At 47.3% G+C, this 25,650-nt stretch overlaps 2 protein-coding genes across 3 annotated transcripts in view; both read left to right on the top strand.

Moving 5' to 3' along the window:
• Positions 1 to 2,523, top strand: part of RhoGAP93B (MyTH4 and RhoGAP_KIAA1688 domain-containing protein RhoGAP93B) — a 57,280-nt gene extending 54,757 nt beyond the window's left edge. The window contains exon 12 of the mRNA XM_050167658.2: positions 1,806 to 2,523. Coding sequence (XP_050023615.1) covers positions 1,806 to 2,000 — 195 coding nt within the window. The 3' untranslated portion in view covers positions 2,001 to 2,523. The remainder of the gene's footprint in view (positions 1 to 1,805) is intronic.
• A 12,343-nt stretch (positions 2,524 to 14,866) lies between these two features.
• Positions 14,867 to 23,903, top strand: LOC126517864 (PHD finger protein 23-like). 2 transcript variants are annotated; one of them, XM_050167675.3, is made up of 5 exons: positions 14,878 to 15,060; positions 15,330 to 15,376; positions 15,552 to 15,741; positions 21,375 to 21,470; positions 23,390 to 23,903. In XM_050167675.3, exons 1-5 carry the CDS (start codon positions 15,042 to 15,044, stop codon positions 23,665 to 23,667), a joined length of 630 nt encoding a protein of 209 aa, XP_050023632.1. In that variant the 5' UTR covers positions 14,878 to 15,041; the 3' UTR covers positions 23,668 to 23,903. The 2 variants fall into 2 exon arrangements, with proteins under 2 accessions (XP_050023633.1, XP_050023632.1); XM_050167676.3 differs by lacking the exon at positions 21,375 to 21,470 and having other exon boundaries at positions 14,867 to 15,060.
• The last annotated feature ends 1,747 nt before the right edge of the window (positions 23,904 to 25,650 follow it).

Here is a 25,650-nt window from a genome sequence, read left to right on the forward strand (position 1 = left end):
CCCAGTAGGCTTGCGAGATGACTCCGCGCGCAGCAGCGGGCGGCGGTGCGATGTAGGCGGCGACGGGGTAACTGGTTTCTTGAAGGATCACTTCCTTGATTTGGACGAGGTGAAGGGCCGTTGACTCGTGAGGTGTAGCAACCGTGAAGGTGTTATTCGTCGGGTGAATCCGGAGGTGAAACTCTCCTAGGTCCCGGTCAGCGGCGGTGACTCGCAGAGCTTTCATGAGTGGCTGCGCCATGGCTCCGTTCAAAGCGAGGCCTCCTCTTGGTCGGAAGACTACCCTTATAGTGCCGGGAGGGAGTGAAGCAAGTTGCTTACTTCGCAATGCGATTGCGTGCGTCACGCGCAGCTGTTGTTGTTGAGCACGGTATGTCGGCTTGAAGGTCGCAGGGGCAGTGTCGGCCGGAGCACCGACGGCGGGCGCAGCAGGCTTATCTCGAACAGGGGCCGCATGAGGAGGCACAACCAGCGTTTCCGGGCTTGGTTTGCCTCCCTTGTACGCACGGAGTATCGTGGTCCACTCACTGGGTCTGAACGTTGTCGGGTCGAGGTCTTCGCCCTGCGATTGCACCTCCATGGCTGTTGGGGGTGGGTGCGCTACCAGTGATCGGCCTAGCCTCTAGCGAGGCAAGACCCAGTGCGGCGGCTGGCCAGGAGCAGACTTTCCGACATCGATACGGTCCAAAAAAGTTCGGATGTAGGTTTAGCGGTCGGCAGCGGCGCAAACGGAGGGGATTCGTGCGTATTCCGTGGTGACTGGCACACACAGCGCACGGCACCTAGGGAGGCCCGGGCGGGGGGCGACGGGCAAAGCTCGCGCCTCGGGAGGCCCGGGCAGGGGGCGACGGCCAAAGCTCACGTCGGATCGGTTCGGAGTGCGCGCCGACGGCACGTACGTTCTCTTCGGGTGGCTGTGGTCGAGTCTCTCTCGGAGAAGTGCCTTTAGCAATACAGTCAACTTTTGTTAATTCGACCCTGATGGGACCAACGAAATTGATAAAAATAAACGAGATGCAAAAAAAAAAAGCACTACATCAGAACACACTGCCGATTCATTTAGCAGTATTTTTCACTTTACAACAGGCCCCCGAATCAAACGTGCACCCATTTTCTTTGTGTCCAGAGTAGAGAACTAACATAGAAATGACATTAAAGGTCCTAAACAAAGTAGAAATCTGATGCGCGCCTGATTTTTTAGCAAGAAAAATAGGCAAGAGTCTAATACTATGCATTGCACAGTGGCGGTAGGTTTCCTAAAGTCACATGATATTTTAATGTCAGCTTTGCCAGAATGCATTCGTCTTGTGTGGTAATGCATTGAAAGCCACAAAGACGGTTTTAGTATTGTGTCCGATTTGCTGCACCAGCAATTTTCGATCCAATTTTCCTGAAAAAAAAAAAAAGAAAGCTTCGTGTTAGAATCGGGTAAAATGATATAATCAGACATCGCGAGCTACGATTATTGCTTGAAAGTCTTTTTAGGGCATGCTGAAAATAGGTGTTTTAGACGGGACATAATGTGTGTTCAACACATTCAGTGTCTCCTAAGCTCTGCCGTGACAGACGCTACCACTAAAGGGTTCGCTATTGGGATCACCGTAGGGGTCAGGCGCATGCATGCTGACTGATCTAGTTCGAATTATCCAGCAAAGGCCAATTTCAGGATCTAAATAATTAAAGTTTGGACCCCTATAAATGCATGGGCACCGATATTGGTAGTGGAAGATGTTGATACCACAACCAACACCGACTCAGGTGGTGAGTGGATAAGGCAGTCCGAGACCCGAATGCCTTCTTTGCAGGTTTTTGCTGCCCCTGAAAATGCTGCACTGACGAAGATGGATGCCAGCAACCTGGCCATGGTGATGGCACCCAACTGCCTACGCTGCACGTCGGACGACCCGCGGGTCATCTTTGACAACACTCGCAAGGAGATGGCATTTGTGCGAACCCTCATTCAGACGCTGGACACTAGCTTCATGGAGGGCGTCCTATGACCCCCGCTAATCCACGCTGACCTTAGCTGCTCCAAGCAGCGCTGTATCAGCAGATGGACGGGCTAGTTCATTGTTCGCATTCTTCATTGTGACGAGAGTCCGTGTGACAAAAGACTGGTGGCATTGAAAGCCTGAGGCAGCTCGAAGCAAGCACGGAGGCCATGGATGTGATAGCAATGGCAGTAGGAGGAAGAGCCGAACAGTGTTGTTGGGAACATTTGCAGCTCGGTCTTGCTTGACTGCCAACAATGGCCAGCAGAGTAGTAGGCAGTGGCTTTTTGATGCCGATTGATTTAAACATTGCCTCAGTACGCTATCTTGGGTAGGTCAAGTGTCGAACAGACGATGGAGGAAATGTCTCGCGGAAGCTTCTCAGCCCCTGCTACTCCCGAGGAAACTAGCATTATTTCGAGCTAGTTAGAACTCCCAGTATGTATTAATGTAACATCTATGTTTGGGCGAGTTTGAGTGTGCAAAAGCATGCAGCAAGGAAGCTGTGTAACTTGGCATTATATGTTCCCAGTTGCTTATATGCCCCTTGACTTGGGCTCATTGTAGCCTGCATGTTACTTTGTTATGCGAGATACATTTATTACTGTTAATATCATTATCATCATTATTCTCGTCACTTCAGTAATGCAGCTGAAGTCGGCGATTGTCACTGTCAGTTGTTGGCACATTGTCCGTTTGGCGATGCCGTGGAACAAGTGCTGGTGGCTGCCTCAGACTTTTTGTGCCGCTTGCCTTTGCTGGTCTTTCTCGTGCGACGCGGCCGATGTACTCTTCAAGTGCGCGGGTTTTACCAACCGCCGGTTGCTGGGGGTGTTTGGACCACCAGGTGTCGCAAACGCTCAATCTGCGATGCTCGCTTCTGCTGTTGTTGACAAGTGGATTCACAAGAACGTAGTTGGGAGTCGGGTCAAACGTGTTAGTTATGTATCTGCCGGTGCGCCTGGCTATTGACAGCTGCCACTTGTGAATCGGCTGGCTTGTGATCTGTCAGGTGTGACTTCCGCATGACACCTCACAATTCGCAATAGACAGCTTGCCAACATGCCGTTTTTCTTTTCTCAGTGCACGTTGGCAGACGCTCGAACCTTGTTGATAACATGGATTCACATTCTGTTGCTGCATCGTGGGCCGCGTTACGAGTTGTTCCTCCCCTGTCCTCAATTGGCTTGGAACTGCCTCGCAGACACCGTTTAGCCAATCGCGAGGCAGCCAAGGACAGAACTGAGCTTGTAGACGAACAAGGAGTTACTCAGCACAGCCGCTTTTCGTGTTGCTATTATCAAGCTAAATAACCAGCATTAGGTTAAAGGGCTGTTGAAACATTACTCACTAGCTTGCTACTCTGACCTAAATCAGCTCCATTTTTAACATTGTAGTAACAGTATTTGTTGGGCTGGTAAAGTTGAATTTTTTTTGTACTCAATACTGCCTCAGATCATCTGTCCAAAACTTTCAGTATTCGATCTGATTTGTAGTCATCAAACGTGACTCACGAATGACTTTGAGGCTCTGAGCAACTCATAGTGTTTTACATATTTACAGTACCGGTGCGCTTGATAAAAGGTGGGTGCAAGTCTGAGCATATGTGGTGGTAATTTTGACAGATTATCACCGCACCTACGTTATCATTGTTTTACTCCAAAGTGCAGCAAGCATTGGATTGTGCTTGCTCCGTGCGTCCTCTTGATGGGCCACACTTGAACTGTTGTTTAGTCCGGTGCATTCACTCGCAGATGGATCGTAGAGACGACTGCGTTTGCTTTGTCATAGCAGAGCTCTTGTTCGTTCGACCCTTGTAATGCTTAACTTTCATCACATGACCGGGGCTTGTGCAATCCTTGAGTGCAGTTCAGAGAAGCCAGAGGGCAGCACACTCGTTCGCAGCAGTGTCTCATCTGTGTGGATGCTTGTGTGTGCTTCACCTCAGTTAGCTGGACTTCTTAACTCGGCAGTTACTGGCAGATGCTTAGCAGTGCTGGAAGGACTCTTCTTTTCGAAGCCAACTGTCGCGGAAAAGCTGTGCATTACCCATACAGTTGTGCAATGTTAAAGTTTAAGTGAGAAACGTAGTGCCGCATGCTGTCTTCCACGTTTCGTATCCAGCATGTAATGCCATTGTTTCGTGCTGGACAGTTTGATGCACTTTTGTTTCTTTGAGTGAGCCTATGCTTTGGGGATTACTTTTCTCCAGTTTCGCACTCTTTTATTTGTGACCTAACACATTTACGCACTGTTGTTTGGATTCGCTATCTTGAAAAGGTAGCAGGCGGGTCCAGCACAATATCCACGAATAGCAACAGGACAAGAGTACAACTTGCATGTTCAAGTTTTACAGGCTATAGAGCCTGTAGTGGGGATGCGAAATGAAATGAAAGAAATGGGCCAGGATGGCTAGAAAGATGAGAAATCAAGGCAAAAGCATGTGACATGTCATGTGACAAATGCACGACATGCAGTTTCAAATTTGGTACAGACATCAAGCTGCAAACTGAGCATTCATAGCCTTAGTTGCATGCAGCACTCTTCTGCCCGAGGGTCCCAAACTTAAACTCCCACGCACTAGAGTTCACACCAGGACACAAGAAAGCATCAAATTGTGGACATAATTTTGTATATCCCCACCTTACTTCAGCTGCTTTAAAGGGGATGTCACCATGAGCGAGCTTAATATAAACTCTGGAAAAATGTCTAAGCGAGAACAATTTGACTTTCAACTCCGTGCCGTTCAGTTTTTTCACTTACCCATCCCTTTTGCCGTTGACTTGAGCATAGCCTTGGCACGATTAGAGCTGATATTGACCTTTTTGACATGGCAAGAACGAGTGCGATACATTCGGATGAAGTGAACGAGACAATTTCATTGCACTGGACACTGTGTTCCAATGTTGAAAGCAGCCATCCTTTTTTTTTTTGCATGTAATTAACAGTACGGGTACAGTGGGCCAAACAGCTTAACAGCAATATTCCATTCGTTTATATATTTTGGTCAGTTTAACAAAATGCACTGATGCATTTGAAAACCACATTCATCATCTTCACTTTGCTCTGACACCTCCCGTCTGTCGAGGCAGTTCGACGCATATAGGCAGAAACCACCGATGCTCATTGTGGTCTGGCCATTGTCATCTGTCATCTTTCTCTTACTTTCCGTGTCGTTACCCATCTCTTCCCATCTTTTAAAGAGGCACTGGTGAGATGTAGTCAACTAACCTAGATTGAAAGGGCACACTTTTGGATTTCTATATCCCCATCAGGCACTGCGTGTGCAGTTGTAGGTGCGAAGAGAGCGCGTCAAAGGCAAGAGTGCCAGCAAAAATATTTAGCATAAAATGTGTCATACACATCTTGGGACACTTCTGACTGGACCTCTTCTACAAATTTGAACAATATGCGCAAGCTGTTTTTGTGAAAGAACTTGGAAGACAGACGTACTGGTGGCTGCTCAGTGCCGGTGTGATCACATAGTCGGTTGACTTCCTTTCTGACAATGTTTTATATCAGGCGTGTTTTTTAATGGCTGGCTGAGTGCTTTCCAAGTATGCTAAATATGAAAGGGTTGACTTTGAGATATCTGACGTTTCTGTAGAAGATTCATGTATGGAGTGCTACAGATTTTGTAAACTTGACAAGCTCACTGAAGAACTGAAAAGTCCTCATCTCTTCTGCTGCAGTATGCGTTTAATGATTCTGAAGGTGCAGGAGGCCTTGTGAAACAAAATTTGCGGGCCAGAATTAATTTGTGCCTGAAGAGGAAACGGGTTAGCTTCACTGTGAACCGAGGATTGGCAAGTCAGGAAGCGCGCACAAACAAGAATGTGGGGAACGATAACGCTTGTGTGCTTAGATTTAGGTGCACATTGAAGAACCTCAGATAGTTCGAAACTAATCCAGAGCCCTCCACTACGTGCCTCTCACAGCCCCCGTGTTGCTTCAGCACTATGGCCAAAACAGGCAAAAGTAGTCAAATTTGCGATATCACACTGACACCACTGATTATTTGTCTGGGCACAAAAATGGGGGAAAAAAGGTAGTTCTCCACTGGTGATCAATATGCAGATAAGGTTTTGAGAGAGTGGGTTACCACTGAAAACTGATTTAGCGTTTCTCTTCAGCGTCCCTTTAACTCCAACACGGAGTGCCAGACCAGCAGTAATGCTCCTGCTTCTGGCCTCTCCACACATCCCATCGTTGAAGGCATTCCTTTTCTGTCACCTTCTCTCGTTTCTCAGAAATGTTTTCAGTGGCTGATGACTTGGAACTGCGCCTCGGGCATTGCGTTCATCACTATAAAGCACAAGACGCGTGACACAATTTCACATGCAGTCTGACGTGTGGCCATCGTACCCACAGCCACATCCAACAAATTTCCGGCAAACATCATCAGGTTCTGTCGGAACCAACCAGCTCGTCTTAGAAGGCTTTAGCAGTTGGAGCGGCTCCATTTCAGAGAGACTGCGAGTTATCCCAGATTGTCGTGTCATTACTTACTTTTCTTTACGCTGCCGAAGATGCTAGTACAGCACTTTCTTCATCCGTTTTATAAGTGTTGCATTTTGCTTTTACGGTTTACCAGTTTTGGGGTTCATATCATTGCACAATTTGCGCACAGTTCCATTTTCGCACATTTTTTACATTGCACCACCTGGCTCATTCTCCTTGTTCTTAGCTTACAAAGCCTTCTACGGTGCTTTTTGTTTGTTTCATGATTGCCTCCTTTCATTACATGGCACGGATGTTTGATTGACCTGTGCTTGCTTTTAGAATGGGCAGTCCTCCCTTTTCTTTTGTAGTTAATCCTCGATATAACGAAGTCGGTAAAATCGGCAATTTGTTTCGTTATATCGAAATTTCGTTGTATTGAACTTCGACCTTTTATGCAAATAACTACAGTCACCGATCGATGTTTCTTACACGGAAAGGGGCCGCAGAATTTTCCGAATTATCGGGCAATCGAGAAAAGCGAATTTGAATGAAAAATTTCACTTTGATAAGATTTGGGAGTCGGCGACGAATGATACGGTTTCACGCCACGTACGTCGACGATATCTTCACATCGGCGGTAGGAATTAAGCGAAGCCAGCCATGCTTTCGCCTGCACTCCGCCCCCAGCGGCTGATAGCGTCGCCCGCACTGGGACGACGCTATCGGGAAAAGCGCCGGCGGCAGGGAGGGAATGCTTAGGCTGCCGCTCGCTCCAGCGGGTCACCGACACTCAGGATTACGTTACCTCCGATACTAAACCCGCGGCAAGACAGCTTACATGGTGCCACGCCGTCTCGGCACGCCCGCTCTTTGCACGAGAGGCAGATTACCTCTAAAGCAGGGTGCGCGTCTACGTAGCCGCGCTTACAGCCATGGCCGAGACAGATGCTCGCCAGAAATCGAGGCAGGCGCCAGCTTACCCCCCCCCCTACTCCGCCCCCTCGCGCGCGCTTGATCGCGTTACCACGAGCTCGCTCCCCACCCCCTCTTTCCCTTTGCTCGCGCGGCGCCCCTTAAGCCACCATCTTTCTTGTCTCACCCTCGTACACTTTCACTCGCACCTAAAGCACACAGTGCGCGAGGCGCGATAGGATCTTATCGCACTTGGACTTTATACACAACATGATGCGGCTCCACTTCGGCGGTCGCTCTTGTCGCACGACACGCGATACGAGAGGTGCGTTTGCAAGCAGCCGCTTGTAGTTCAATCACGTGACCATATGCTTCCGCGGAAGTTACCATTTATTGTGTCGGCATTCTTTTGCGGCGGCAGTGAAGTTTCGTTATATTGAAATCGCAAACACACTTCGTTATGTGTAGGTTATAGATACATGGCGTTCTATGGACAAGAGGTTATGAAAAGTTAAATACTTCGTTATATCGAGAATTTCGTTATATTGAAGTTCGTTATATCGAGGTTTAGCTGTACAACGAAGCATTTTATCCTGTGCTTGATCTACCCTTCCTTTATTGTTTTAGTCCGCATTTCATGATGTGTCGTTTATGAGGCTGCCTCGTTTTGTTGCTGTCTGTGTTAAGGGCTGATGCTTGTGGAGCCTGTTGAATACCTAAGTCAATTTCACTGCCTTTAGGAGACAAATCTGTTCGCAATGCTTGCTGTGGTATGCATCTGCCATTTTGTTTGTTTGTTTATTACATGTGCATGTAGTAGCCTCGTTTCTGTTTGTGCCCACGTGTGTGTGGTGTACTGACAAGGGTGTAGCATTCATCTAGGCCTTTCATTGTGACACCAAGTTCACTTCTGATACTGTCTACTTTGGTCATTTGGGCCCAGGTTAAATTGATACAGTCAACTTGCGATAATTCAAACCCTTGATAGCTCATAATTCTGGTGAGTTCGAATGTCATGTCAAAATTTTGGTGTGCCCTCTTGTTTTCAATGCAGATTAAGCTATTCAAACAAAGGCTTTCAGTTCAAAGCTTTTGGGTTTTCCAGGGCACAGTGATGCAACAAAATGTGGCCATTGAGAGTATGCTCGTGAAGCGTGGTCATTAGAATGTGTTCACATTTTATATTTTTCATTTTGTATATGTAGTAAGGTGCTACCTTACAAGTTGTTGCCAATAGTGCAATTGGCAGTATAGTTGGGGCATCGGCAGAGCCCAAGTAGTGCATTCATTCGTATACTTGCTCCAGTCCACAGACCTGAATATCTGTTGGATAATAATTCAGAATTGTCTTGCTTGGACCATGCATTATTTAAGAGTTATAATTATTGCAGGTAGACTGTACACGAATATCGTTGCTCGAGCATGAACACCATGTACCCTCTTTTGTGCCCCAAAAAGAATGCTGCGCAGTTATGTCCTTTCACTTAAGTGCTACTTTATAATTTTCTTTACTGTTGTTATAGTTAGCATGCAATGTTCTTTGATGTTACTTATATTTTAAGTGTTCTGTTTGAAGCATTTCTAAACACAAGTTAGACGGCCTTCTGCATCAATAGCTTGAAGAACTGCCCAGCATCACTTGATCCCAAATTTCTTGCATGCATGTTTCGGATGTGGAACTTGTTACTTAACAGTGTTTGCAAACGCACCTGTAGAACACACATTATACAACTATTTGTGGCACCACCTTTTAAGATAAGTTGGAACAAGGTGTGCTTACGACAACTGGGGCTGTATTCTCGGTTGATGTCTTTTGGGGACGCTACGGCCCTTGCGAGGCTGCACGCAGCGCCAGGACCAGTATTGCTTGTTTCCGGCAACAAGTCAGGCAAAATCATTCGTATCCTTGAAAGTGATTGACCGAGAATACCATTCCTGGCTGCAGATCCCCACTCACTTGTTAATGCTTTTTTTTATCACCATCTGTGTTCAACACACTGCCATTATTGGATGGGCCAAGCTTATGCAACACATGGAAGGCTCAGGAAAATAGCAGTGGACAAGCCTTTCCTCTGCAATATAAAAGTATGGCTTCTGGCAAGCAGTAAGAAGTTTTTTTTATTGTCCAGTGTGAGGCTTCTGTTATCCACACAGCCCAGGAGGGAAAATGGGTTCAGTCAAGAACAGCCAAAGTTTCATTATCCAGATATTCACATCTTACTCGAAACACTACACACCTTTTTCCCGAAAAGACCTGTGCGTTTGGGCTTACAAAATCTTTATTGTTGATTGCATGAAACATAATCTTAAGTTAATGAGGGCTTTGTGGTGCCTCATAACAATGGGTTCACATGCTGAACTAAGTCACGGCGGGCAGTGCATCACCGAGGGAAGATGTCACTTGTTCGTGGCAATAACTTTATGTCAGCAGTTGGTGCTTAGCGATAGAGAAGGGTGCCTTCGTGCTTTGGAATTATAATACCACGTAATCGTGTTTAGAACACTCAGTCTTGAAGCTAAGATGCTATCCTTCCATTTTTTTTTTTTCATGGTGTAACATATTAGAAGCGATTACTTTGAGCAATGACGCCATTGCACTCTTTTTGAGATCAGTTTCACGGAGCAGTCCCCGATACAGCTGCCATAGCTGGCATTTATCACAGACCTGTTGCAAACAGTTACATCTGTATTCTTAAGCCTTCTTCCTCATCACATGCTTTCGTGGCTTCTGGGAGCAGAAGGCAGTAGCACAGCCCCTTTAGTAGCACTCCCAAATGAGGTACTTGCAGTAAGGAGTTGCTTTTGGTAAAGCAACGAAGGGGGCTAGTTGGTGAACGTTCCTGGTTATATTGCGCTCAGTTTTACACAGACGATATAAGTCAAGGACGGGACGTGGACGGACGTAGCGCAAATTACCAACTGTTTAATACTGTTAAAGAACGCGCTTATATACAAGGAGATATGGCGCGGGGGGGGGGGGGGGGGGGGGGATATAAAAAGATATGACAAGATGACGACATGTGATCATGGTTCGAGTCGGGCACATACATCGTTCACTTGCACCCGTTCGCCCTGGCAAACTCGACCTCAGCTTCGATAAACGCGATGGACGGAGTGCTTACGCAAAACTCTTTTTCATTAGCTATCGAAAGTGCCTCCCATATTTCTCGCTCCATTTTTGTTTTTGATGTGCCAATGACTGTGGTGCTTTCTAGTAGCGGAGAGCATTTGCATTGTTTGCAACGTGCAGCCAAGTTGCTAGGTGCTGTCAGAAGCTGGCACGTGTATTTGTGCTCCCGTAACCTATCATTTAGGCAACGTCCAGTTTGCCCGATGTATACTTTCCCGCAATCTAAACGCCAAACTGGACGTTGTCTAAATGATAGGTTACGGGAGCACAAATACACGTGCCAGCTTCTGACAGCACCTAGCAACTTGGCTGCACGTTGCAAACAATGCAAATGCTCTCCGCTACTAGAAAGCACCACAGTCATTGGCACATCAAAAACAAAAATGGAGCGAGAAATATGGGAGGCACTTGCGATAGCTAATGAAAAAGAGATTTGCGTAAGCACTCCGTCCATCGTGCTTATTGAAGCTGAGGTCGAGTTTGCCAGGGCGAATGGGTGCAAGTGAACGATGTATGCCTGACTCGAACCATGATCACATGTCGTCAGCTTGTCATATCTTTTTATATCCCCCCCCCCCCCGCGCCATATCTCCTTGTATATAAGCGCATTCTTTAACAGTATTAAACAGTTGGTAGTTTGCGTTACGTCCGTCCATGTCCCGTCCTTGACTTATATCGTCTGTGTAAAACTGAGCGCAATATAACCATGAAGGAGTTGCTTGAAGCGCACTCCTATATTGCAGTGCTTTAAAGGTAAATGTTGAGAGTGCACGATGACAGTATTACTAGACCAGATCTCCTCGGTGAGGGAACTCACTGAAGCGTACTCACTGGAAAGGCAGTAACCTGCACTTAATAATACTCCTCAGCGACACCTGCAGTGAAGAGTTGCTTGAGAAACATCCATCTACTCCCAAACCTTGACGTAGTCTGGGGGTGCACAGTAACAAAATAATACAGACCTGGAGCTGACGAGTCACCTTACTGGAGAAGTATGTGAACCACTTCAGCTAGCTGGTGCTGCCCTTCACTTTTGCAAGGCAGCGCACCAAGTGGAGAAATTTTCAGAAGTACAGGGGTTACCTCCCATGCTGTGTCTGCACTGTTGTCTGCTCTTCTCGCCATTCGCAAGAATGCTTCCCATAAGCAGACATCCTACCGACTTTTCATGATGTTACAAAAGTTCATTATGCGAGGTTCAGCCTAACGTTTGCAAACATTGCAAATTCCTCATGCCGGACAAGTGTTCTAGGCACTCAGGCACCACGATTATGTTGCTGCTGGCACTGTTACTTGCAGTGTGCACATGCGTGTTAAAACGTGGTGTTGGTCAGAGTTCTAGGTTGATCTAGCGATCGCACGTTTGGCTTTTAGGCCACGAGGCAATGCTGTGAACTGACGTGATGCTTCCTTATGCTTTTCCCTGCCCCGCTCACCCATGTCTATTCTAATGTAGTCGTACAATTATGCATCACCTGAAAAAAAAAAGTGTCCAAAGCTGTTATGAAAGGGGATGTGCAAGCAGGAGGAGTCTGGTGACATTAGAATGTCACCAATGATGAGAGGAGAAAGCTTTTATTTTAAAATTCCTTTGAACCGCTCCTGTTGTGATGTGATGTTTTTAAGCAAACTTGCTTTGCTGAACGCACAGTTGTCGCGACGCTAGCTCAATGTTGCTGCCTGTGTGAAGAATGACAGCGGTGCAGAACGACCCTCGAGATTCCCGTTATTTGCAGTGGCATGTCAGAGGTTAAATGCTGTATTGAAATGGTCAGCACCATCTGAGAGACTGGTCAGCAATGGTCAGCACCATCTGAGAAAGTGCCCCGTGCCTTCTAACAGACCGGGCAGTAATGTGTGTGTATGGTGCCAAGGCATGTATCTCCACTGATGTGACTTCAGAAATGTAACAACTGCGCTATTCTCTGTCCTGCCAACTCCTTGCAGTGTAGGCAAGGCTGGAGTTTGTGTCGGCTAATCAGCAATGAGAGCTGGCCGTTTCGTTTACAAGACAGTGAAGGGGGGGGGGGGCAGCTTGTTCATTTTGCGGTACTAATCCTTCAGTGAAACTACCATTCAGTTAGCATCACGTGATCAGGTGTGGACAGTGCAGGAGCCCTTCTGGTTGGCTGACACAACTCATTGCTGTTGCTGCAGTGCATCGAGTTGGTGGAATTGAGTGCGACATGCAACAGGACCTAGGCCAAAGTAGTTAGTACATTGATTCTATTCTATTGTCTACAGGTTACTATCATTGCTGTATTTTATGACAGTGGGTTCATTGAGCATTCTGTGCATGCTGCTCTTGAATATGAAAATGTGATGTATTTTTCTTGCTTGCGCTGGCCCATCAGCTGACTTTTACAGCATCAGTGAGAGGATGGAACTGTCATAGGATAAGTTTGATGGACTCTTCTGGACACCTGCATACCCACATCTTGATCAAGATGTGCTGTTTTCATGTTGCCAGCAAAGAGAGACTGTTGTGAAAGGCAGGGGCCTTCGCCCTCATTTGAGCTGCTACCCGCACAGCTCCCATCGAACTGGGAACGGTTCCGATCAGTGTATGCCACGTCGAACAACTAGTGCGACACCAGATGTGTTCCTCCACATTTTGGCTGTCATCTACATTCAAACTTCTTTTCTTTACACGTTTGATCTTTGTTGTCATCTACGATGAGTGTCTGCAAACAAGAAGGATGTATAGTAGTGTGAAAGACTGTTGGGGGAGGAGCGCATCTTATTTGTTGAAAGTGGAGCATTGCAGTTGTGTTGGCGCATCTGCTTATTTGCAGAGCCGGATGCCGAGTGTTTTGAGGGAACTGCGCTTCACTACTACCTTCCCACTCGGTTACAGCAATGTGCGAAAAACCGCAGGTTTCAATGCCTTGAGCTTGAGCCTTTTTCCCTAGCTAGAAGTCCCTAAATTTGTTTTACTGCACTTGCTCACCAGTGTGAACCTGCTGTAGGTACGTGCTACCAGACAAAATGCTGTTTTACAGCTTCTGGTACTGCACAGAGCTAACAGATCAAATTAAAGGAGGCACCTGATCCTCCTATGTTTATATAGACGTTCTACAAGACTAAAGCATGTGTAGTTTTAGCCATTTATGCAGATGAGCTTACACATAGCTGCTAATATTGTGTTGCAATTGTGACATTTTTGGTAACATGATTACAAAAGCCCAAAAGTGTTTTACTACAACTGCATTTTGCCTCTGTTCCCACTATGTGCTGCCGTTCTTGCATCCCTGGCATCCTGCAACGAGCTAGTGGAAGGGAGTTCCCTCAAAACACAGAATTGTGATTAGTTAAGATGCGGGGTTCTGCAGACTGGCCTTGCTTGCGAGTAATGCAATGTCTGCATGCTGCTGTGCCTGTGAATGAGGGGAGTCATTCATTTCATCTACAAGTGTGGCAAACCCATGCGCTGCCAGCGTTCGCAGGACCCATTAGGGTTGGCTGTGCCAAGTTTGACGTAGCGCATAGTAGTGACTTTACTTAGCGGCCTGGTCACTTAGTGAACAGATGCTATGCTGCCTTTCTGCCCCCTTGAGTAAAGTTCTAGTCTTGTGTCTTCACATTTGCATTTTCTGGATTGTACTTTTTTGTGTGTGTTATATAGGGAAAACAGGGGGCTTTGCATTGTGCGGCATCATCATTCTGATGGTATACACGCTGTTATTAGAGAGAGAGAGAGCCTGCTTAAATACTCTGGCAATGGCAATTCATCAATGTATGTATTTATTCCACGACGTCAATAAAATGTACAGTCTGTTTTAGTGACAATAAAGAGAGTCTGCAAAGCAGTGCGATGCCTGTGCGGTATGGAAAAAAGGTGGCACATACTTAAACCAGATGCTGCGGTGTACTTTGAAACACCTTAAGGTAACGCGAATGCGAACCAATTTCGACCGTACAAGAGAAACTTTGATGAGTCATTCCGAGACCTTTTGCATGCTGAACAAGACGTAGAAAAGAAAGGTTGGTACCGTGAAAGTTATAAGGCTGTAGTTGGCCGCAGAAGGTGCAGCGCGTGCCGTTGCTGACGTACCGCGAAAACAATGCTCTGCTAGACTGTCTAATGGCTGCACGTTTTCCTCCTACGCCGATCGCATAGCAACAAGGTGGCAATAGTTTGTAAGAAGCACGCGAGGCAGAATGCGCCGCGGCAAACGCAACAGGGCACTCGGTAGCATCGAAGACGGAGCGTCAAACAAAGCAAACCATGGAACGATGCGTATATACTATGTACGGCTTGTACACACTCGACGCATGCATAAAACTCGACACGCGATCCGGTATCATTGCGGAATCTTGCAGCGGGAGATTCCATTCTACGGAAAAGGTGGGTGCAGTGGCTCGAAATGGCTAATCGGCCGGACACCCCCGCCGTCAAGAGGCGCTAGTGAGCTTGCCCGAGCAATGAGGAATGCCGGGAAATCGTCTGGCTGTTGGAGCGAGTGATCTGCGTTCCCAATCGACTAAAAGTTTCCGTAGTTTGGTCAAGCCCCTCGACGATAATGTAATGATCGTTTCCGACCACCAACGTGCATCTGACGAGCATGGAAGGAGACGTGAATGGTAGGTGTCTGTCGACGCTGGCCGGCAAAAAACTTGGAAGATAGCCCCCCCTCCATTCGGTGAGAGGTACGGCGATGGGCAGTTTCCACTGTGCCCCTGCCGCCTGGGCACTGTGTTTTAGGGCCTTCGACGTCTCTCACGAGACGGACATCGAGTGCCGGTGGCCCTTGACGGCTGTCGGAATGTTTCGTGTGGCTGCGGGCAGCCGGGTCGTCTTGACTGCTGTCATGATGACCCCGATTCTTACCCCGTGTCTTCTTGTCTCGCAGGCACCAAGACACTTGTATTCAGGAGCGAGTGCTTCACTTCGTCGACGGTAAGTGCTACTCGAAAAGTGGCGTCTCTTTTCGCTGGCCCAGCGGGCGGTCACGGGCCCGAACGCTGCGGTGACGTTCTCCGCGACGCCATGTATAGGCTAGCGGGATCGGGCGGACCGTGATCGTGCACTCGGCCACCATCGGCGAAGCTCACCACAGTTCGTTGTTGCGCAGGCCGATGGCGAGCCTCCGCGAAAGCGCCAGCGGACTTCCGAGGACTTCATCTCGTTCTGCAAGTTCATCCTCGAGTACGAGAACTACGAGAGCATCAAGCAGGAGGAACTGCAAGAAAAGGACGCGGCCAGCCCTTCCGACAGCTCGGCGGACAGCGTCGACAGCGTCAAGCAAGAAGACAGCGAGCAAGGTGAGAGGGGCTAGCCTGTTCCGTCGCCGCGACCTGACGCCGATCGAAGGCGCCGAACGCGAGAAGTCTGCCGTGCATTCGAGGCATACGGCTATAAGCCCGGGTCGTACCGAGTCTCGTCGGCCGTCCTCGCATTTCAATGGCGGCATCGGCGTTCGTGGCTTGGGCGCGGTATCTGCGCCGCACTTGTCGATTCGTGGTCTTTTCCTGCAGCCTCGCCGAACTGCTAACGCGGACGTAGTACGGTTGGTGACTGGCTGCTGCTAGGTTAGTGCCGCACCGAAACATCGCCAGACGGAGTCGCCAAGACGCTCGCATACCGTGTTCGCACTTGCAGCCTACGGTGAGGACGTATTTGAAGCTGGAAAGGCAGTGTGTGCCCGTTGCCTGCACACGTTCACCAAACGATTTGAATCGTCGGTTCGACCTGCCCGTGAACTGCCGCAGCAGGGGACAAACAGAGCGCACACCGCGACATATTCGAATGCACGGCACAGTGTCGCATGCGAGGCGTCAACGACTCGTGCACGCAAGTCTGTCACGGGCCAGGCACACTGCATTGCGTTGGTTTCGGCCTTGTGCTGAATGACGGTTCTGCAGATGACCGCCACATCTGTTTATGCCATGTTCTTGAACGTCTAAAAGTCGGAGCTCGCGCGAGTTCGTGTGACCTGGTAGATGAAGAGCTGCAGTGCCGCCTGGAACACTTTCCAGTATGATAGGAGTGCTAAATTTGACAGCAGAATCCTGGTGCTGACGTCAGCACCGCAGCCACTCACGCGAGGTGCTCAGTCGTAATCCGAAACCAGAAAGGAGGTTGGAACTGAGTCGACTGGCCACTTTTGGTGGTTGATATAGATTATCTAACTCTGCTACACAAGCCAAAGTGCATGCATTGGGTCTCAGCGCATCCCTGTCCAAGCTACAGCGGCGTTTGCGAGCCGGCAAGTTTGCTGTTGTGTACTGCGAGCCTGCAGTCCTAATGCCATTTTGTCGTTGCCAGCCCATGCACAGCATTTCTTATTGCCTAGAGAAGACACTACATGCTGCATTGCTAGATGGCCGCACAAGCAGTGGTTACTGCCCAGCAGTCAAGTCTTTATTATGACCTCTCTGAATGTCAGTGATGAACATGCCTAAAGAATGCCCCGGCTTTGAATTGAGTTTGAAATGTGCACTGTGCAAGTTGTGTTCAGAGTTTGTGCATGTGAAAAAGCATTCAAGAAGGCAGGTTAGCCATCTTTTGTGCATCCTCCTTACTGTTAATGTTGCTCGTTCCTTCTCCATGGTTACTCGTGCTGCCCTTAGTCAAGCAGTCATCTTTACTACAAAGGCATCCTTCTGTCCTCTACATCTAGTCGTTTGACATTACACATGTTTAGAAATTGCTATAATGTTGCTGGTTCTTTACTGCGCACCTTTGTACACACATGCCTAGACCAAGTGACATTGAAGTAGTGCAGCTTTTTATACATACTGCTGAGTGCAAGTTGTTTGAGAATACAATTAAGAACTCGCAAGAACCAAGTGTACTGCTTGCTCTCAATTGGCCGTGGTTTAGCTTAGTGCTCGTCCACATTTATGCACATTGCCCTTACGTTTTTCAACATTGTTTCTGAGCATTTATCTGATGCTCCTTCTTCCCAGGATAAGTCCTCTCGAACTAGTCGCAGTGCATCACATACAAAAACCTGTTTCATGGCATTCAGCAGTGGTTTGTTAGCTAAAAAATGGTGGCTTATTGGATGTTGCACTGGGGTGGCTGTGTGATAAGGTGCTGCGACCACTGTACAGCAATGTTTGAGTGCCGCTGCACTTATGTACTGAGCTTTCTGTGCTTGTTAAAGAATCCCAAGATGTGAAAATATACTGTGGAAACCTGAACGTGCAACACAACTGCACTTATGAGAGATTAAAACCAGACAATCAGCAGTGGTTTGTTTGCCTTGCATACTTGTTTGATCCCGAGAAAGTGCGCTCACGTATTCTTGTTACCATGCAACCTCTGCATCACGGAAATATGCCGGGTTGCATAATAGCACAAATTATGTCGCTTTGTGCCTAGACATCTCGTTGCGCTTGGGCTGTATATTCACTACTGTCACGAAGCTATGCGGTTCATGTTTAGGATGCCTTTTAAAACAAAGCACTTGAAAAGCAAATATTACAAACAAGGCCGTTTGTACAGATTCACAGCAAACATAAAAATTATAATAGAAACTAAGTCGGCATTAACAACATGGTTGAAAGGTCCCTATAATGGGTAAAGGAAAGATGTCATTGAGTTATGGTACAGATGTTGGACACACTGTGGGACTTGCGGAGATGCTGGCAGCGAGGTTCGACCTTGGTGCAAACGCAATGAAGCGGCGGCAGTTGATGGCGCTTCATTCATATCTATGCTGCGAACGTGCATGTGGAATCGATACACCGTAGCCGCCCATCTTGGCGCGTCGTCGTTGTCATCCGCTCCTTCATTTCACAGACCGTGACGTATTAAACTACATATGCCCACTCCACGCACATCATAACAACTGCACAGCTTATGAGCACATCCTTGGATTTGTGCCTTTGGTGACTTAGTAACGAAGGGCATGTGTGAGCAATCGCCACTGTATTGTGAGAAGGGCACCTCTATATTCACTTGTTTGAGCAGTAGAGAATGCAAGTGTACCTGTTAAGAATAATGGCAGCCATCTTTATTCACGCAAGTTACATGGCAGCATCAGTGACTGCTTTTGGCTATAAATTGTGAAGATGTGGTGCGGGCACTTGGAAAAGGCACGTATTTGAGACAGCCATTGATATACAAGTTTCACACAAGTAACGAAATGCATTAATGTGTGTGTGCTGTCCAATATTGGGATATTCTTGGGTGATCGCCAGATGCGATAAAGATGTGGATGCAAAATGCCAATTAACACTGGCTTCCTGCAATTCTACAGCAAAGGTTGTACACGCAGCTTGCAGGTACGTTTCAATGAAACCCTGGGCCGTAACTTCCTTTGAGTGATGCAAGTCTAATTTGTACAATTGGATTCTTTTTAAGGACAGCCTCGTGCATGTAACTGTGAAGCATTCTAACAAGTTTCTAATTTAAAAAATTTCGAAGTCTGCTAGGGTGCTGAAAAGATAAACTCCCCTGTCAAGGAGGTGACACACTAACGGCGGCAGCAGTTATTTCGGTTCATCCGCAAATTGAAACACACCATTCTTTTTGAGTGGTCTTTTTTTAACACTATATTTAGATTGCCAATAGCCTTTATGATATGATTGTGTTGTGGTCTACCAACAAGTGGCATGCATTTTGTTGTTGAACGCAGCAGCACTAAAGCAGGCCATCTTGATAGCAACACCTTTATCTTCCTTCATAAAACTCTGTAACCCTGTACATGTGACCTCGTCACTAGTCACATGGCAAATGCAGTGCAGGGATATATTGGTGCCGCAGGTCATAGCTGGGCAATCAGAAGTGAATACTGTCCAACCAAATACAATGTTTGGGAATGTAGGCATGTTGCATTTTCCTTGCCGCTTCAATTCTCAACTCTGGTAAAAGTCGTTTATCTAACATGTTTTGCATTAAACATTACTTTCCTGCATTACCTCATTCCAAAAAGTGGCTGCACTGAGAGTTATCACAAAGACAAGGCAGCAGTGATGCCTCTGAATTCGACGCACAGTTTATGTCTTCTGCTTTTGTACTTGTTTTCACTTCAGAGCTGTCTGTGTTTTCTGGAATGTGATGACATACAAATTGGCTAGAACAGACGTTAGAGTTGTGACATTTGACTTGACAGACCATGTGTATGTTAGTACGACCCGTCTCGTTGGCTCGTCTGTGTTATCACAAACACATGACGCTATGAGAAATCCACATTCATTGCATGAAAATCATACACTTCAGTCTTTGCCTGGATGTGTTTTCTGGAATGTGATGACGTACAAATTGGCCAGAACAGACGTAGTTACGGCATTTGACTCAAGAGACCATGTGTATGTTAAGTATGACCTGTCTCATTGGCCCGTCTATGCATTATCACAAACATGTGACGCTATGAGGAAGCCACATTCATGGCACGATAATCGTACATTTCTGTGCCTGTAACATGCTGAACTTCATGACTATTTAAATAGGGAAACAATATTTTTAGCATAATGCATGACCAAGACTGCATTTAGAATTTATAAAAACAAACTGACTATAAGGGATTGGGTACAAACAAAGCATGATGTACGATGTAAATTTGCAATTGGTGTAATGTTTTGCAAATTTCTCTCTCGCTTCATTCTGCCTTTTATTGTAAGTGATCTGCAGTATCAACACTAAAGGAGCGCTAAAGCAACACCAAATCATTTTCAAAGTGGTAAGGTATTTTTTCAACACTATTTTTGCATTTATTTAGTGGGAACACCTTGATTACTAGCAATGAAAATGAAGGCCTAACTTGTTGTTAAAGTAAAATGCAGTATTGGTGGTTGACATCACGTCATGGATTTCAAAGTATTTTGGCATGTTGCAGCACACTTCCTGTGCAGGAGACATTATCTCAACCTGCTCTACTGTGTCCCCCCCTTTCTTCTTTAACATTTAAAAAGCATTGTAGTCCTTTACTGATAAACAATTCACTAATCCCAAGCAGACATGTGACTTTTTGTTATCCCTGATGTGTAATTACCTAACTTGACCTAATTGCCTTTAACCCTGCAATGCCCAGCATGTTCTGCATGCTGTGCCACATTCTTATATTGAGATTCACTCTCAGGATTCAGCACTGGCAAAAGCTGACAAGTTGGAACAGGTGCTACAGCTACTCAATTATAGCAAGGCTGCAAGGCATGATGTCATGAGAGGTGGCTTTGCCATCAGTTTCAGTGCAGGCAAGAGAGGTCTGTGATGAACTCTACTGCTAGGGAAGTTTTCAAAGGTTGTATAGTGAAGATAAAAGTGCGAAAGAGCAGAGAAGAGGGTTTAAATGCATTCGTCTGCCCTTGTTGTCTGCACTGCATATTGTCATGCCTTTTTTTTTAATGAATTTGTGGCTTGTCTACATGAAGGGTAACAAACGAGTGACTGGCGAGGTGTGGATTCCACTGATGGACCTGCAGCAGTTGGTCAAACCCTCGAGCAAGCGCTCTGGTTTGGCAAATACATATCTGATACGTGGAAAGCAAAAAACGGATTCACGCCAAAGTATTGCAGAAACACCACTTGGTTTCTGTCGAGTCTTACGTTTCTTGCAGTTACTCAGGCACCATGGCAATTTGGGCGTCGCTACTTCAAATGATAACGTCTGCATCAGCATAAAATACAGCCATCACAAAGTATGTCAAATTCAGTGTTGCATCTACATAAATGCAGCCATCGTGGAAAGTGCGGTGGCCTGGTGCTTCCACGAAGCGTTACAAACGAGGCAGGACTCCTCTTGTACGCTTGGCTGGCTTGTCAAGAGCACTCTGTGCACTGGTGAGGACAAACACGCAAGCGCCGGATGTGTTCATTCGATGCAACAAGTGAAATGCACGAACCCTCTGCAGATCCACCAGTGGAATGTGAATTCTTCGATCCGGAGCAAACTTGCTCCTGATCAACTGGTTCACGAGTACTCACCTTGCCCCACCCCCCGTTTCAGTTGGCAAAACCTTGGGCTGCCCTGCCGCGCCGCCCGAACGTGCCACTGTGCAGCCCGCAATGAGCCATGTGCTCTTAATGCAGTCCGACGGCTTGCGTGAGTGTTAGCACCCTGATCCATATCTTTTGTCACTGCACGTCCTGGTGTGACGATTGTCTGTTTAGATGTTTTTTCGATATTTTTAGTTGAGAATGTGGCTTGTCACTTGGTAAAAGTAATTGAGGGGGCATTACAGGGTTCGTTGTTTACGAGCTGTGCAGAGCTTGAAGGCTTAGTCACATGGGAATGAAAAGTGTTCCCAAGACATGCAGTCAGCTGCAGCCTCCTTATAGAATGAAGAGAGGCGCTACAGTTTTCATTGAATAGCAGATAAAACAGAGCAGAGGTTGCCAATAGTGAAAGCGTACCATATTTACTTGCATAATGCTCACACTTTTATTTCAGCTAAAAATAGATGCAATGTTGAGGGGTATGATTATTATGTGGGGGAAATTCTCCTGTGTAATTTGAAGAAGGAAAAAAAAAAGAAAAGAAAATCAGACTTCTGATGGCCAGTGTGCGAGGTGCGAGCATTATGCAAGTAAATACAGTAGTTTGTTGCAAGTCCTTTTGTCATTTGTTAGGAGGCATCACCTACCTTCTAATGTCGTCACCCAAACCTTTCGGAATGTTTAGCTTCACACCTTCCTGCACTCTGAGAATTTGTCCACCTGTAGGCTTAAAGAAAATTCGGGTGTCTCCCCTCCCAGTGGTTTCAGTGTTTTATAACCCCATTGGAGAGTTGGCACATGGCTCAGATCTGCTAATAGCACGATGCGAACATGTAGCCAGCAATACCAGCCATGCCATCTACCGACGGTGCTATGATCAGCAGTGTCATATGCCTGAACTGTATTAACCAGACATCTATCTTTGCACTACGATCCCATTGTGAGTCGTAGTTTTCACAAATGCTGGCTCGATCCCGGGGCGTGAGAGCTGACGAATGGCAAGGTGCTTGCGATCTGTTGATGTCTGCATCAGCAAGTGCCTGTGGCCCAGCACATCGCTACAGCACACGAGAGCTGTCACTCTTGTCTGTCAGAAAGTGGACCGGGCCAAATTTGGGCACGTAGTTCTTGCAGTGCACCCTTGTACCCTCACCGATAGCACCAGTGGTTGTCGGAGGACGGCACAGACGATAGTGCCGGCTATGCAGCCGCATTTTGCTGTTAACAGATCTGAGCTCTGTGCGCCACTGTGAAAGAGCAAATAACGCCCCTTCCCAGCATTCCCTTTTAAAATTTTATTTTTGCCCTGCATGGCAATGTGTGATAGCTTGTTTAATTAAGGCATGACTTGTTTGCAAATAAATCATTCCCCATATTAACAGAGTGGCTTTGTCGAGATGAAGCAAATGTGGAGTTGGAAATTATTGATATCTTTTTCGCACATTTTATACTGAGCACGAACAGTGCAGTAAACTGGCTCGTCTCTTAAACTATTTTTACACTGAAACTTGAGGAGCCACACGCCTATTGTCCCTAGCAAGCACACTTCAAGGAAGCTTTCTGACTGCTGGTGCAAAATTGTACTTACGTGCGCACAATTCTCGCGCTACTGCACGTGACTCTTTTGGGTGTGTTGTGACGTTTTTGCTGCAAGGAAGGTGAAAGCCTTTTTCTCTGGCTTCACAGGGGCAGTGGTGGTTCCATGTTCCCCTTGTCAATGCAGGGCTTTCGCCTGATTTGGAGCTCATGCTCTCAACTAATATGCTTTGGCAGTATTGTTTTCACTATGGCACCAATTGGCCCAGCCAAGAGGTTGAACAGGCAGCGGTGCCGTGGGATGCAAGAACTGAAATGTGGATGCACTTTCAATGCGCTATTTCCTTAATTTTTGTTTCATTGAATAATTGCTGAGCACATGGAGGCATGGGCTGTATTGTCTTGGATGTCCATATTCTCGATTTAAGATAGTCTCTCTAGTCGGCAGTATGGAGCCCTGACCACGATTTCTGTGTCGCTTCGCCACAGGAGGGGGCACCCTGTCCGAGGTTACCACGCTCGCGGACGACGACTCTCACGACCTGATCACCTGCTTCTGCCTGAAGCCATTTGCCGGGCGGCCCATGATTGAGTGCTCCGAGTGCCTCACCTGGATCCACCTGTCGTGCGCCAAGATTCGGCGCAACAACATTCCCGATGAGTTCACCTGTCAGCGCTGTCGTGAGGCCAAGCACACGACGAGGCGTTCGCAGCGGATACGTGCGGGCGGCACGACGCCACCCCAGCGGCGAAGGCCCTCGACGTGACAGTGTTGACGACGACCGTGTGTGTGCGTGACGGTGCGGACCTCACGGGATTGGGGGGGCGCCCCGCCACGCGCCGGCACTCTAGTCTTCTGCTCGGGCCTCGCGGTGGCCGCTGTACAGACTCGCGGTGTGCCTCGGGGCGCGTTCCTTGCCTCCCCCACGGGGGCAGGCCTCTCTGTGTGGGGGGGTGGTGACCCAGTGTGTGTGGCTGAGATAAAGAGCTTGGCTGTTTGGCATCCTCGCACCCTTTCCCTGGCCGGCCTGCGGTGGGGATAATGCCACCTGCTGCTGTGTTCACTCCGCGCGAGTAGCTCAGCAAGTGCTTGCCTCATTTGCTTCCAGCTTAGACGAAAGCAGAGAGGGTGACGACAAAATGCGGACAGGCTTTTACTTAGTTATCCTACAAAGAAGGCTGACACTGCACCTAGTCTTCCATGAATCGAGTGTCGGGTGTACCAAACTCGTACCTAAACTGCTGGCTCGCTGGTGCCGAAATTTCATGCACAGGTAATGTTGCCGGATGTTTGCCATATAGGGGACCGACGGTGTTGCCATTCCGTTGCAGCAAAATCAAAATGTATTTTTAGTGCCATTGCCACAGGCAGCGCATACTTTGGGTTTGTCGTGGACAGAAACGGGGCAAATAATGCCCGCGAACATAGTGTTAAACGAAAACCATCAGAAAATTCTACCTTTGTGCTGAATTTTAGCAGAAACGAGCTAATGCTCTAGCTGGAAGAGTTGTATGCACCTGGTGCTTCCATCTTTGTAACTCTCTGTACACACACAGCACATGCGGTGGTAGACATAACCTGCCGCCCAGCTCCCTTTCCTGCATTATCAGCATGTGCAAGGTCTATGCACTGTCTTCTTAACAGAATAAGCTACACTTCGTTTCATACGCAGCAGGCAACACTACAGAGGCTAGAGAAACTTATCTCACTTCTCGCATTCACAACTAATAAGCAGTACATCACATACAAAAGAAGTACAGAAATATACGCATGCATCATGTAATTCGACGTAACATTGTCTTATATTTTGCTACTGCAAGGAAGGCGTTGCAGATTTGAATTTATTTACTATCCAACGAGTGGAGTGATGCGTTTCGGCAACCACTGGCCACTGTGCTCGGTGTGGCCAAAACAGTACTTCGCATACTGGAAGTGCAAAAGTGCAGGAATAATGCCCGATTCGACTTAACCTTTCGTCTACAAATTGTAGTTTCAGCGTAAAGTAGCCATCCTTAGTTTAAAGCATCGCAGAGCACTCTGAAATGTGAGGAGTGACACTTCTTCGACCACACTATACTTGCATAGATTTCACAGCATTGCCTGCCAAGTATAAAACGGAGTATAGATAGAAAAGACCAGTGCTCTATGTTCTCTCTCTGTCGTCATCCTCTTTGTTTGTGCCGTGATTCCAGTCGAAACGCGCACCAACTAGCCCAACAACGTAGTGTGCTTGCAACCCTAACGGGTGTACCATCCGGGGCTTTGTCGCAATCTATCTGCTTTTAATTTTCACGGTCCACTTTTATCGGCACTGTACTCGTCCACCCTGCCTTCGAGGAGATGCACTGCTGAGGGGGGGGGGGGGGGCAGGCAACACCCCCCCCCCCTTTCTTTGAATCTCTTGCTCACAAGTTGTACCCCGAGTGGCCTACCGTGGTAACTAACCCGCCCCCTCCCCCTCCCTGTGTTCAGAAATATACCTCAACTTGAAGCCCATGCTTGACTTGCACAAGATTACGGCTGGCGTGAACCCGCCCGATATGCTCATTGCCTTTCCTTCGGCACGTTCACGTCTGGCATGATCTTGACCAAGTCAAGCATGGGCTTCAAATCAAAGGTACATTTCCAAATACACGGGTAAGTTCATGCACAGAGGCTCGCAAAAAGCAGGGAAACCTTGCATTCTTCCTCCTAGTGCGCATTTCCACACACGCTCAGTTTACAGAGCCACATTAAACCGAACCAGGAG

Source organism: Dermacentor andersoni, chromosome 11 (assembly GCF_023375885.2).
Source record: "Dermacentor andersoni chromosome 11, qqDerAnde1_hic_scaffold, whole genome shotgun sequence".
NCBI lineage: Eukaryota > Metazoa > Arthropoda > Arachnida > Ixodida > Ixodidae > Dermacentor > Dermacentor andersoni.

Coding starts and splice junctions, on each gene's coding strand:
- LOC126517864 (XM_050167675.3), top strand. Junction 15,377..15,551: donor AGTGCTTCACTTCGTCGACG/GTAAGTGCTACT, acceptor GTTGTTGCGCAG/GCCGATGGCGAGCCTCCGCG. Junction 21,471..23,389: donor AATGCAGTCCGACGGCTTGC/GTGAGTGTTAGC, acceptor GCTTCGCCACAG/GAGGGGGCACCCTGTCCGAG.